The sequence below is a fragment of the Passer montanus genome, unplaced genomic scaffold, assembly GCF_014805655.1.
Source record: "Passer montanus isolate IOZ18808 unplaced genomic scaffold, ASM1480565v1 scaffold193, whole genome shotgun sequence".
In the NCBI taxonomy this organism is placed as follows: domain Eukaryota; kingdom Metazoa; phylum Chordata; class Aves; order Passeriformes; family Passeridae; genus Passer; species Passer montanus.
The window spans coordinates 174,678-189,623 of NW_024366514.1; the positions used below are offsets into that span (position 1 = coordinate 174,678).

General features: G+C 44.2%; 1 protein-coding gene across 1 annotated transcript in view; it reads left to right on the plus strand.

Moving 5' to 3' along the window:
- Positions 1-14,946, plus strand: part of INPP5D (inositol polyphosphate-5-phosphatase D) — a 52,262-nt gene continuing 37,316 nt past the window's right edge. The window contains exons 1-2 of the mRNA XM_039706480.1: positions 1-382; positions 5,398-5,461. Coding sequence (XP_039562414.1) covers positions 249-382; positions 5,398-5,461 — 198 coding nt within the window. The 5' untranslated portion in view covers positions 1-248. The remainder of the gene's footprint in view (positions 383-5,397; positions 5,462-14,946) is intronic.

Below are 14,946 nucleotides of genomic sequence, written 5' to 3' on the forward strand. Positions count from 1 at the left end.
GGGAACGTGGGCTTGCTAGTCACTTCAGCGGCAGCATGAAGAGGGAGAGTGGGGGCTGCAGGGATATGTCACACTCGCTCTCTGAGCTGTTTGAGTTGAGGAAGTTGTCCGTGGCTGAGTTTCCTTTCCCTCTCTGTGCTATTGAAACAGGAAGCTGGTGAGCCGAAGCTGGCTGATCGTTGCACACAGACACACAGGCAGCTCTGGCAGCTCCTGTGCTGGCATTCAGGTTTCCTCCAGCTCCAGCGATGGATCAGTGCTGGTACCACGGCAACATCACTCGCTCTAGAGCTGAAGACCTGCTCTCCAAAGTAGGCAAGGACGGCAGCTTCCTTGTGCGGGCCAGTGAGTCAATTGCCTCAGCATATGCACTCTGCGTGCTGTAAGTACAGCGTTCACCGCGCCCTCAGCCCACACGCTGTCCCTGCTGGGCAGGGGTCACTCCTGCCTCCGCCCCAGCACAGAGGCAAACAGGTGCTGTACTCATTGGGAACGTGCAGCCCTCCTCAGAGCGCCGCTGGTTTCACCAGACTGGGCCATGGGGTGGGGAAGGGTTAGGAGCCAGGCTGAATAAATCCATAGTTTATGTACTGCTGTACTGCTCATGCTGCTCTTGCCCCTGATTCAAAAGGAGGGAATGGTCAAAGGCACTGCTGATGTGCTCTGACAGAAAATAACCTCTTGAACTTCTGGGGTGTCTTAACAACTTGGGTCAAATATTTATCTTTAGTGACCCCAGTCCCAAGCCTGAGACCTCCCAGGCACTTTTCTTGCTGAGCTCCCTGCTTGTACTGTGCTGCATTCAGCAAAAGGCTTGAAATAGTTCCTGGAGCTGTGCATGGTGTACCCACACAGCAGTGATTCCACCTGCATCATTAATGTGGCTCATGGGGTAAACGTTTCATGTGGGGAAGAGGAAGAGAAGTGCTGGCAGCCCTGATCCCCTCATTCTGGGTTAGGTCAGGAACCAGAGAGCAAGGCCTCCTGCCCTGGGTTTGTGAGAGGCAGGTTTTTTTCCTGGAGGCAGGAGAGCAGGGGTGAGAGGAGACTGAAATCGTGGTCATAAAATCTGAGACATTTAACTTTGTCTTACAGAAAGATCGGAGAGTTGGTCCTTGCTTAGGAGAGATCAAGAGAGCCCTTGTGGGACCCTATCAGATCCTCTTTGCTGCCATTTTGCAGCAGATCGATGAAATGAATTTAATCTTTACCCCACATTACATTACAAGCAGGTTTCTCATTTTCTGTCTGAAAGTATATTTCTTGTAGTGGTGAAGGTGGTGCTGCTGTTTATAACTCTGGGCTAACTGCTTGTCTCTGAGGTCAGATTCTGGTGACAGCACCATCGGCTGTGAGTGCCATGGGGCTGGGTAACTGCCCCGTGGGTGTAGGTGTTGGACTGCCAGGGAGTGGTGGCTGGGGAGTGGGCGTCTTCACAAGACACAGAAAGCCTGTTAAGATGCTTGAAACAACACAGGGAAGAGTTTTGTCTTTCTGGAGGGAGCAGAGAAAGAAAGGCAGCTGCAGATGAATATCCAGTACTAGCAGGAAGGAGGAGAGAAAAACCTGTAACAGGGGCTAAGGGCCCGAGTGGTCAGTCAGGGAACAATTTACTAGAACAGACTGTTGCTTCTATTGAGTGATTTAGTATTACCCCATTGATTCAACTTGTAACCAGTATGTATACAAAATATTTTCACCAAGCGATGCTGAGGATTATAGAAAGGGAAGGTGCTGCAAAAAGGCCTACTAACACGCATTTGCATAAGTTTTTCCATTGTAAATGTTTATGCAGCCGGCTTTGAAAGCCTTTTGTGACTTGAGAGACATGGGATCAGGAAACAGAAACAATATAATGACCATGATTTTCTGAACCGGGAGCCAAAGGTTATATTCTTAAATCCATTCTGAGGTAGCTAATATGAATGCCTTGATTAAAGAATTGGGGAGCACCCAGCCTTGCCAGCCAAGAGCAGCTGGATCAGAGGTGCGAAGAGCTGGCATTAATTACAGTCTGGGAAACATCACACAGACTGCTGTCAGACGATCTGACATAAGCTTTCAGCTTACGCTGGCTTGCAGTTGGTTTGTGGAGAGGTGGCAAATAAGTCTGTCCCTCTGAATGTCATCTCCACAAAATGGGCACCTTTGCTGAAGCTGAAAACTTCCTCAGAGATGTATCAGTTTCAGTGTGCTATTAACTGGGAGCTGTTTGAAGTCTGAACTCTTCAGTTACTTCTGTTTAAAAAATAGAGAGGCTGGAGACAAAGAATGAGAGAGTGGGGAATTGAAAGGCTGACTGCAAATTGTTTCCACAAAAGAGCATTATGTTGAAAAAGAGCAGGTGTCAACTGTGTATACATAAGGAAAACGAAAAAACATTAAATTTGCTCTGAAAAAGAATGTCATATTCTATACAGCTCTAATATTTACTGGGCAGATCAATCAAGATTCAGCAAAAGCATTTATTATTATAATATAATAGAATGAAATAATGATTTCATTGAAGAGCTGCTTTAGAAAAACAGGGTTTGTATAAATATAGACAAGTAGGGAGGTGTATTTAGAGAGCCTTTAAAGAGTGCCTTGCCTCTTAAAGCAAGAAAGCATTTCTGAATCTTAAAGCAGCAGCATTTAGAGAGTGAAAGGCCGCGGAATGCTCCTCCCCCTGCACAGATGTCCCCTGCTTTGGTCACACTGCCCCATAAAAGGCAAGAAACAAAGCCCTTTTCCTTCTCCTTTCTCTGTGCCTAAATAATTTGATCTGTCAGTTTATTGACAAGAAATGGAGTCTTTTACTCACTAGGAGGGTAATGCCTGAATCCTGATATTCAAAAGAGCCTGCTTAGTGTTCCCTGCACCTAAACTGGTACCATTCCTCCAGGGGTTCTTCTGTTGGCAGTTCATCCATGAATGGCTGCAGGACTAACAACATGTCTAGAGGTGACACTCAAGAACCAGCTGCAGCTTTGGGACCCTCTAAGAGGACTCTGCCTGTGAGATTCCTTTCCAATGCCCTGCCTCTCTCACGGTGCACTTGGCACATGGCACTGGGGGACTGAATCTGTGAGGGAGCAGAAGAGATCACCAGCTGGGACTGTGCCTCTCTCATGGTGCATTTGGCACATGGCACCAGGCCTAGCACAGCAGCCCTGTTTGGTGCTCCAGACACTCCCAACATGCACATCTGGACACAAAGCAGGAGGGAAAGGCAGCCCTGTTCGGTGCTCCAGACACTCCCAACATGCACATCATCACCTGTGCATTAAAAACATACAGCAGGAGAGGAAGGAGAAAATGCCTGCCTTGTCACACTGTTATCTCCTCTGGTTGATTGAGAGGACAGGAAGATGACAAATACTTGGGACTTGTTTAAGCTGAGGCTGATGTTTTATTTACTTTCCACATGGACAGCCTGAACAATGGCTGAACAATTCTGAACTCAACCCAGCTTTTAGGGAGGACCTAGAATGTGGTGGCTGCTGGGACCACATAACTTGACAGTCAGGATGCCGAGGAGAGGAAGCCTAAGGGTAAAAATGGAGTAAGAATCCCGGTCTTCTCCATCCACATGCACTAAATTAGGGGACTGGCAAGGAGGATTCCTCCTTTGATCCTAGGAGTGTTTCTTCCTTCTCTTGTCTCACCCAACCACCCTTCTTTCATTGTTCTTATACTGATCTTACTGGTCTTCAATGTAAACCTCTTTACAAGCATTATGAGAGCAGCCTTGAATGGTCTGTGTGATGGGGCAGTTTCTGTGAAGGCCACATGAGAGTCCTCTTGTGAGCAAGAACCATTGGGCTGCTTAATTTATCAGTTTCATAATCTCCACACCCACAAATTGTCTCTGCTGCTTGAATAATTCTGCTTAGCTCTATTTGAATATCTGCAGGAGTAAATGGTGTAAGAGAGCTGCATTGACACATAAAAACAGGCCCTGTACCCTTCCTTGGCTCATATCCTCACTTGGCACTGATTGCCCTGGTATTGGTGGAATTAGCAGTGCTGTAGCTGTCCTACAGTTGAGGATCACGTCTGTGACTACCAGCTCTGTACCAGATGTGTGAATAAATAGGTGCCTGTGAAATGAGCTCTAGAAACAGCTTGAATTTTTCTGCGTCCTTTGCATTAATGCTATCAAAAGACACAGATTCATGTAGATACATGTCCCAGTCCTCCAGACATCCTGGAAAACCTCAGCTATGATCTACAAGGAATTTATTTTAATTTCCCATGTCTCTTTGTGACTCCTTGTATAAGGCTGCCTGAAATCCTGGCAGTCTCCTCTCTCCTGTGTGGAATGATTCTGAAAGGCGTATGATGAATAGACTCGCATCACAGCTCTAAGAGAGATTAGGATGTTTATTGATTTGCCTGATCTCCCCAGCTGGGGGGATGACCTCAGCCCACATTTTGTGACCATTCCAGAGGTAGTGCAGTGTTTCTGTTACAACCAAGGAAGATCTGAGTGTGGATTCTCTTCTTTCTTTTGAGAAGGAAGGGGTTGAACCTGCATCTTTTGGTGACTCAAAGCGATATTGTATCTTCTAAGTGCTTTGCAGATAACTTAAAAGATTTGATCAATCTTTTGTTGTGAGAAAGGTAAAAATATGTTTTCTAGTCAGTACTTCTTGGGTGAACTACACAAAGCTCAGCAGCTGCTGAGGGAGGTCAAGTTTACAGCACTGTTCAGGCTTCCCTTGGGCTCCTGTGCATTGAGGTCACCCTCCACTGAACACAAGATTCCCCCATCCCCCCTTAAATAATAATCTAATTGAATTTAGCTGGGACAAAGTATTTGTTGTGGGTGCCCTACAGATGCACATGTACAGTGTGCATGCACACCAGGATGGTGAGATGGCTTTTCATTTAAACTGTTGACTAGGATTTGTGGATAAAAATGCGCCTGGCAATCAGCTGTTGCACTGTGATTTAGCTGAAATATATTATTTGCTTTTTCCAATACAAGTCAATGCACTAGCCCTTCAGTTTACTCATTTATTGCTGATTTTGGCCCATTGGCTTTTGGATTTCTGCTTTTTCATTTCTTCCTGAGATGCCTGCTCTACTGACAGCTAGAGCCACTTGGTGTTTTCTCTCTTTCCGGCCAGAAGAAGAGTGGAATAACTCCCTCTGAGCTAATGCTGATATCACTTTCTGCAGTGACATCTGCAAGCAGATGTTCCTGTTTCAGTGACCAGGAACACTTCAGGTTTGTGTTAGTCCGCAGGCTCCAGGAAAAGAAAGTAAGAAAGAGAAATGGTTTAAAACCCTTGTGCATGAAGCAATCTATATGTCTCAGGATTTTCCAATGTCTTTTCTCACAGGGAGGGATGCCATAGTGAGATTCCCTTCTGGACATGGTCTAACCATATTACCTGTGGTCTGTTCTAGGTACCGGAATTGTGTTTATACCTACCGAATTCTGCCCGATAAAGAAAATAAACTAATTGTCCAGGTAAGCCATCTCTGTATTTGGTCCCACAAAAATGTATTTGAGAACTGCTGGTTTTCAAAGTCATTCTAACACCAACAAAAAAAAAAAGATATCAGGAATTAAACTAATGTCAGGCCAGCACAGTGCTGGTCTCCAGTCCACTACCGTGGAGATTTCAGTTTTCAGTCCAGTCCATAGCTGTGGCCATCGGCACACTCTTTAACACACATGCCTTCAATTCCTAGTGGCACAGCCATGTTTTATATAACTGAGAAGCTCAGCATGTGGAATAAATTTTCCTCTGAAGCCAACGTCTTGTCAATATATCATGTATCTTTTCAATCCAAAATTGCAGCACAGTTGCCTACACCTAGAGAATGTAAATTGCATTCTGGTCTCAGGATCCAGAAAGTACCAAGACTGAGGGCAGGAATTTCCAATGTTCTGTTTATTCCTATTTTGATTTAGGAGCCTAAATGAGCCACTTCCCCTTCCGGTGCCACTTCCCCTTCCTGTGCCACCTCTCAGCCCCTTTTTAAAAACATAAATCATGAAACTTGGGTTGGGGAGGGAGGCATGGTCTCCTACAGCCCTAAGAATTGGGTATGGGTTTACTGGGCAACAGTGGGGGCTGTAGCTGCCCCATGCTCTTGGCACAGTCAGTGCTGCAGGGGCATTCCCTGCTAAAGGGAATGGAAATGCCCAGGCTACCCAGTCTGCCTCGCTATTCAGAGTGGTTCTGCAACAATTCCTTCCCATTCCAGCTGACAACTAGCTTCCCATACTACAAACCAGATTTCTACCAACTTCATGAGCAGCTTACACATTTCTCATGCACCATGTTAGTTGTGTATTTCCTCATGTGCTTTGGGGTTATCAGTGTTTCTTTGAAATCTCCACTAAGAGGCAGCATATCTGAAACTAGTCATGAGTTAGTGAGAACAGCTGTGTGCTGGCAGCTTGCTCTCAGCTGAGGGCTTTTGGTAAGAATGGTGGATTGTGTGTCCTGGGTGCACACATCCAGCTTGGCTCCTTCAAGATCTACTTTTGGGTATCTTGGGCTGCTCTCAGGAGCCCCACTGAGATGCAGCTCTGCACAGACACAGCTGTATAGGCTCCAAGGCTAACTCCAGGCTCTTGGTGCTGTGCTCCAGAGGACAGTGTGCCCAGGCCAGCCACTGTGGCCCTGTTGGCCTTGACAGCTGGATTCCCCAGAGCCATTGAGATTCCTCTGCCTCACTTGCACTTCTGTTTCTGAGGAGGAACTGGCAGCGGGAGTCTATACTGGACATGACCTGGGTCTATAGTGCTACTATGGCATGTCACCAGAGTTCATCCCTCTTCATGGAGCATTGGGTGACACTGTGCAGAGGAACTTGTGCAGGCTCAGCTGGGTGCAAGCCTGGGACCAACACCCAGCTGGAACCAATAACCTGCCATTCTCACCTGGCTCCACACACTGTGCTGTAGGCTCTTTGTAGTGATACTTGATAATTCCCCATTTTGTGATATATCCCAGCCATTCTGTGCTAAAGAGTGTGTTTTGCTGCATTGTGCTAATGTGATGTGGTAGGTGAGGGCCCAGAAGGTGAGATGGTATTTATCTTTGACAGTACCTGGAGCAGCTGCAGAGATCAGGGTCTCTCTGTGGCAGAAAGCTCACAGATGGAGCCCCACAGGCAGGGAGAGTGTTGGGGGACACCTGAGGCCCAGGCAACGGCCACAACTATCTATGTCCCACACCAGCTCTGTACCATGACCAGCATGGGACCCTGGCACTGCTAATGGTGTCCTTGCTCTTTGCACTGGCAGCAGTATGATGAAGGGAAACTTGTGGAACCCTAACTCTGAATAACTTTGTGGTATGAGCTTGACAGCTGCTTTGTCTTTCAGAAAATAAGCACAGAAATGACCCTATGTTGGGTTTTCCTTTGTGGGACAGGAAGAAAGGCAGGCCAGAAGGTATCTGCAAAGGCAGCCACACAGCCCCACACTTTGTCCCTCTGTGCCCTGGGCAAGCTGTGTCCCCTCCTCGTCCCTCAGCTGCCCTGCTGGCAGATCATGTGAGAAATGCTGGACATGCAGCTTGGCCTGGAGCCTGCTCTAGCAGCACACAGATGCCATGAGTGACAGGAGAGTTTGAAGCCTGAGCAACCTGAGCAGAGAGTGTGTGCAACTACTCTCTGGAGAGCTCTGGGGCACAGGCTGCTCACAACAACTGCCAGTGAAGGTCTGTGCAGGGAGTTCTGTGCATCACAACCCGGGAAGATGTGAGTCGCGCTTCCCAATCTGTACTGGATCCATGATTGTTTCTGCTGTGACAAAGAGCCTGTTTTCATGTACAGCTCTTATCTGCAGAGCTGTACATGTACAGTGCTCAAACAGTGCAGCCATAAGAAATCTTTGTTTCTCTGTGCTGTAGCAATGGGCAGCTCTCCTGCTGGATCAAGGTTTATGAACAAGAAATTTGTGAGATTCTCTTGGGTCCCATGTTGTGGTTGCAAGGGGTTTCTCTTGTTCCTACATCAAGGAATGAAGAGTGACTCTGGTGGAGTACCTTTGTAAGCTGGGTTGCCAGGAGCTGTAGGTTGAATAGCAGGGGTAGGCTAAATAGAGTGTGTTGTTAACTCATGTTTTGAAGACATGACACCTCCTGCTTTGTGCTGCCTTATTCCAGTTCTGAGGTGGAGGCAAATGAAGGGGGCTGGCTTCTTCTGGCAAGAGAAAGATGCAGTGAGAGTTATAATTAAGGCTCAGAGGAAAAACAGTCCTGTGTTCTTGGCTGCTGTTCTTGGTACAGTCTTCCAGCTAAGCCAGGCTTTTTTGGTTGCTTGTCTATTGATTTTTGGATAAAACAAAAACTACTTCATGTGTCTTAAAAGATCAGATTTTTGAAAAGGCTACTTTTTCACAAGAATATAAATGCGGTTGACTAGGATGGAATGTGGGCATTTTAAAACATCCCATTAATAAAGGAAAGGGTCTACTAATCCTATGGAATTAGATCAGGTGTTAAATTAATACAGCAATCAGTAGATGCTTCTCATTTCTGGGTTTATAAAAATTATATAGGAAAGATTCAATATTCAGTCTTGAGATTAGCCTGTAATGATTACAAATATGAGCCCTGATTATCAATCCTATAAAATATTTTTTTTTTTAACCAGCAGTGTGCTTCTTTCTAAAAAAAAAGGGCTGTCTTCCTGCCCAGATCTGGACTGTTGTCTGTCAGGAGTTTTTCTTGATGACAGAAAGTTTAGAAGATCTGTCATATCACAGCTACATACACAGCGCATGTGATATGACAGCTCTGCTTCTGCCACTCTGTGGAGTTTTTTCACCCTTAAAGCTGCAAGTTGCATCACTCTTTTTGTTAAGTCTTGGAGAGTACATTTCATTTTCCTCAAGCCTGGTCCCACCCTAATGGACTGATAGTGTCTTTTTTTTTTTTCATGGTTAAGTTAACTGTTCAAGGACAGGTGGAAGAAGGGGAAGTACACACGGCAGGAACGCAGCTGGAACAGCAGAGGCCAGCAGGCCTCCAGGGGCAGTGATTCGAAGTGTAGCACTAAGCCCCAAGTGGTGGCACAGTCAGAAGGAGTGGGGGGACCCAGTGGGTGCTGGGTTTCAAGCTGAAGTGTGGCAAAAAACCCAAAGCAGTGGCAGAAAATGGCCGGGGCTGTGCTGTGGCAGCCAGGCTCCTGAAAGCAGCTGGGATGTTGAACCAAGCATAGCACATGCTCCAAGGCCCTTCATTTTAAGTAACTTTTCCTTTGCCTTGAGCAAAACTGTTTCACCAACTCCAGAGTTTTGTGGATTACCTTGTTGTGAGAAGGGATCAGGAAAAGCAGCCCTCTTTTCATGCTGTACAAGAGACTGTATTACAGTAAGGAAACCTTAATATTTTTTAAGTTACAGCCTCAGCCTGTAGTCTTTCCTTTCTCTTCCTCTCCCTGGGCTGTCCTAGCTGCCCAGCTCTTTGACAGAAGGCAGCAGTGTGTATGCATCTTCCTGCTCCCTGCTCCATGGAGAAACATGAGAAATATTCATTTTGCAGTCATAGTGCCAGATCATCATTCCTGTATGCATGAGCACTTTTTGCATTTGTGCTGAAATTTGCTATTTTAAAAAATTACTTACAAGTTTATACTTGTTACCTGTTGTAAAGGGAGGGCCTGACCCTTTTTACTTGTGTGTTTTCGTAACTTCAGTGAAAATTATAGGTGCCCTGGCAGCACTGTTTTACAGTGAGTGATCATATGGCTATTTTTTTTCTTTTTCTGGTAATTTTTTCTAGTCTGACATGGGGCTTTGTGCAACAGGAAACAAATAGTGCTATGTGAGCAGTTCGAAAGCAGGCCAGCAGCTGTGACTCACGGTGCCAACTGACACTGAGAGCAGATCACCAGAGTGCTCTGCGGCTCCCAGGGGTGGGAGAAGCCCTAAACACTGTATAGGGTTTTCTTCTGAAACCCTCCCTCCCCAGTGCACTTCTAGAAACACATCTTTTGATTTATACACTGCATATGGGTTGACTATGCCAGAACAAGTGACATTCTCTCTCCTGGGATGAGCAAGAGGCACAGTGAGATGGGTGCCTGTTGTCAGCAGGAGTGTGCCTGCCCCTGAGCAGGGTTAGTTCTGCCTCCTGTTTGTGAGTCCTGCAGGGTGGAGCTGGGGCAGAGCCCCATCCGGTGTGCAAACCCGCTCTGGAGCGCTCGCTGCTGTCCTGCTAGCAGCATCTGATAAGAGCTCAGTTCAGTTCCTGCGTTCCTGGTGTCGCTGCTGCTGTCACCAACGTCAGAGACACTGTCTGCCTGTGCCGTTTGCAGTACCAAGTCCATTGTCAGCCCTTTGCAGAGAGATGCAACGTTTTTGTCGTTCTCTTTGTTGCTGCACTGTAATCTCAGTGTGCTGTGCTGCTCTGGCTCATGTGGCCACCAGAAGGTTTTCTGAAACAGGACTTTGTGATTTGCTGTGGACTTTGCTATCTATCTGTATCTGATCACAACCTTTCCACTGGGAAATTGCTCTGGAGCTGGTTTCATTGGGTGATAAAGCAAAGCAAAATGCTTCAGGTGAGGCTCAGCCATCCAGCCCTTAGAGCTTGTGTCACAGCTCTGTGAGGTGTTTGTACCTGTCCAACCTCATGGGCTGCAGTGAAGACAGGGCAGGCACAGCTCTGCCCAAAATGCCACTTGCAGATTGCACAGAGGCTGTCTTAAGAAAAGACAGTGATGAGAATGGAGCAGATTTCACCTGAGTTATCTGTTACCCTGGAAAACTCACTGTGCTCATGGGACTGTTGGAACTGCAGGTCTGAGAGATTAATCAGGGTAATCACTTTTCTTGGATAGAAAGAAGGGACAAGTGAACAACGAGACAATACTTATAAGTAATTTATTGAAGCATGTTTAGGGCAGCACATTTATTGTATGTCCAAAATAATAATTTAATTATATTGAGCTTCATTTTATTACCAAAAAATTTAGATGTTAAATTTTGAATATTTTTCAGCATAATTTAGTGTTGATTTTAATCAGTTTGCAAAGCAGTTTACATGTAGGACTGAAAATATTTTACAATCTGGGCTTAGCAAAATCCATGTATTTCATGTTTCTGCAAACTATCCAAAGTTGATACAAGAAATATGTTTTTTCCATTCTTGCATCTGAGGTAGGAGTGAACTTAATGCACTTCACAGGTTTTGGAAAGCTGAAAGAAGCAGCATTTAATAAGAGAGCGAGGTATTTCCTGAAACATGCACATTCCTGCTACTGAATCTCTCAGTATACAGAATTCTTCATACAAACAAACCATATCCAGCTTTTGTCTAGTTTGAATGCTTCCAGAATGTTTCCAGTTTCCCGAAATATAAAAAAAAAAAAAAAATTAAAAAAAAAAATCAGAGAATGTGGTTTAAATCAAGTTAAAGTGATATTATTTTGTTTTTCAACATTCAGAAAATGCAGCCAGGTATTTGGAAGCTAATGCATACCATGAAGTGAAATCCCTTTTCCTTTTATCTGGATGTGCTATCAGACAAAATCTCTCTCTAATGAGTGAAATGCAAATGAATGTCATCAATTTCTTTTGCTGTTTGCCCTCTAATAATTGTCTTATGTTGTAAAACCTTCATCACACTCAAACAAATGAAAATTGCAAATAGCCAGTCCTTGCTGAAAGTACAAAGAAGCTTCCAGGAGCTGCAAAATCCTTCCAGACTCAGGAGATAAAGATTAGGGCTGTTATACAGTAAGCAGTTTAACAATTACTGTTTTAGAAGAGTAATTGTTTCACCTGTTATCCTTTGGAAAGGCTTTGAACACCCAAAATCAAACACCCAGCAGCTCTTTCCTACCCTGCTGGATCTTCCCCCTACTCTGTTTACAAGAGCTTGGGTGTGCAAACAATCGAGTTACAAACATGTATAACCCTGAGAGGAGCCCCTGGGACACACCCACCTCAATGTCTCCTAGGCTAGCAAAAGGAAAATTTTCCTGAAATTTTGGAACTCTTATGGCAGATGAGAAAAAACAACTGAAAACTTATGCAACCAACATTATCAACAAGAAAATACTCTCGTTTTGAAGTAATTTTATGAATATTAGCTTTAATGTTGTCACATATCACAGTCACGTATCATTCAATCCATTTGATGGTCTTATCCTTTATATATTTGTTTTTTGACACTGGCCAAATGCCAGGCACCCATGAAAGCTGTTCACTCACCCTCTCCTGCTACATTTGGGCATTTGGAGAAGGGAAAAAAAATTAATGAAGGGCTCATGACTTGAGATAAGGACTGAGAGAAAACACTCTAAAGGCAAAGCAGGTTCAAATTTGAAGGTGTAAGATAATTTTATTATTAACAGAGTCAGAGGAGAATAATAAAAAATGAGAAAATAAGCCTATAAAACACCTTTTTTTCCTCTTCAGACCCTCCCTTTTCCCACTGACAGCACAGGGAGACAGGGCATGGGGGTTTTGGTCAGTATCACCCAAGACCTTTTTCTGTTTGCTCAGGGAGAGGAGTTTTTCCTCTGTTATGCCCTCAGGTCCCTCCTGTTATATTTGCTCAATTATCCAATCAAAAAAAACCAAAAGAAACCCCGCAAACAAAATTAAATGTAACAGCAATTTTAATTAAGTAGCTTAATATATATAAAATTGAATACACTCGAAATATTGACAATATAATTTGGTTAAAATAAAGAATAATTTGGTTCTGATAATAGCGCATAAGCAAAAATAATTGCGTCGGGTATGGAGGGCAGGGCTTGACCCCCGTCACCTCACGTACCAGCTTGTCAAGCCAAAATCCCCCCATTTATACCATACGTCATCACCATCTCCTCCCATTTTGGATTCGTCACACTTGTATCACTGCCCTCATCATCACCTTCACCACGCATGCTCCACCATTCTTTTAGGGGGTCGCACCACTCTTTAGGGGTCTTCTTTGAGGAAAGCCTCTCCTCTTCCTTGGTGTTAATTCACCTTTTGGATTACACATGCACACCAAGCTGGTGTAGTATAAGCCAATATTATGTTCTAACATTAAAGCAATAAATCTCATATAATTAACATTTTCCTGGTGTCCAACCAAATTCTCCTCTCTTCCAACTAAATTTAGTAATAGTTATCTCTTGCTTCTTCCTGTTCTGAACATCTGCAGGAGAAGGAGGGGAACCCCTCCTCTCCCTTTCTTTTTTGGCATTACACCTTTAACTGTTTTATTATTTCCAAATATTAATTACTGTATCAATATTGATTACTGTTTTAATTTTGTCAGCACAAATCTTACCTATTTACCAGACTCCCGCTGGAGACAGTTCTCTGTGAACTTCTCCAGTGTGGCTCCAATCTCACAAGGAGCAGTCCTGCCAAAATTGTTGCAACATGAGTCCCTCCCACGGACAAACAGTCTTTCCAAAACTGTTGTGGCGTGGGTCACTTGTCCATGGGGTGCAGTCCTCAAAGGATAAGCTGCTCTAGTTGGGAAGCCGTTAGAAATATTTTATATTTCCAAAGACTTCAGATGAAGCTTCATAACTCAATTTCAGGTATTCAGGAAGACAACAGATTATTTCCCTCTCAGCTGTGTGGTAATGAAATGGTGTGTTTTATTGCATCTGTGCTTTGAAGGATGGTGGGCCACAGAGGAAAGTGCTCATTTACAGGCAAGTCTTGAGTTGTTTTCTCAAAGAAAGCGAAATTATTATTATTATTATATTGTTGGTGCTGTATGAGGCTTTTTGTCCTGATTGTTTAAGATAGGAATGAGTCTTGGAAAACTGATGTTAGATTTGTTTACAATGAGTCTTATGACGAGTATCACTGTCGCTACAAAATTGTTTCCACACTCCATACTGACAAGGAGATGCCCTTTCTTCTTTAGAGATCTACCTTGATTTGCTGATGGGATGGATCATTGCAGGCTGCATCCCTCTCTGTGCACGCATCCAGCACAAGTGTAAAATATAAAGATACAATCACCTTTGAATATCAACTGAAAGTATTGTCCTGGTTGCATTTGTTTTAGGTAAACAGGGTCTGCTTCACCAGTACTCTTCAAATTTACCTTTTGGTAGCTGAAGTTATTACAGCTTTTAAATTAAATTTAGCATCCTTGAGTTTTCAGATTGCTGCATAAATACATGCAAAGCTTGATTTCAAATAACAGAATAGTTTAGGGAAATGAAACAGACTTTAGCAAAGATAGCTCAGACTCAGTTGTTTCAGTCCCTCTGAAAGAATGAAGTCACAATGCAGCTTTTGGTTGTTCCCAGACCTTTGCCCAGCTGTCTGACTTCTTATGTCTTCAGTTTGTACTTCTGTCAGAGTTTTCAGTCTTGGTTGTCCTCTGAAAGTCTTAACTGATTGAGGTCTCTTCCATCCCAGGGTTCTAAAGCTGTTCCTCTGCAATATTTTAAAAGTCAACATAGAGCACAGCTGGGTTCAGCAAACCCCATGGACAAAAGATGGTGAAGCTTCCTGTGGGCTGGGGTTGCTCTCTGTTAGCAGACTCATAAGCCTGAGTTAAAATTTCCAAGCAACTCTGCATTAAGCTTTATTCTCTAAAACTTGATGGGGCTGTAGTGACCTGAGCTGTTTAACAGCCTTAGTATTAAGTGTTCCTTGTGTTCAGACGTGGCAGGAGCCACAGGCAGGCATTGGTTGCTCACAGAGGCCCTGGGTAGCCTGTTGTCATTATACATTCCTGTGCATGCAAACCCAGAAATCCTGAGTCCAATTTTAGGGGCCAAAATGTAACAAAAAATGTGTAACATCCACTACTTTTATTCCAGAAGTGCAGTTCAGGAGAGAACATAAAAGGAGAGGGTTTGAAGGATGTTTTCTTTCTGGTTTTACTTTTGTGGTTAGTTTTGCTAAATGATGGTGCTCCTTCAGGCTGGGTTCTCTATCCGTTCAGTCAGCAGCTATGGCTCAGGGCTTCCAACTGATTAAGAGTTTGCAGTAACTGAATGAAATAAAGGACAGCC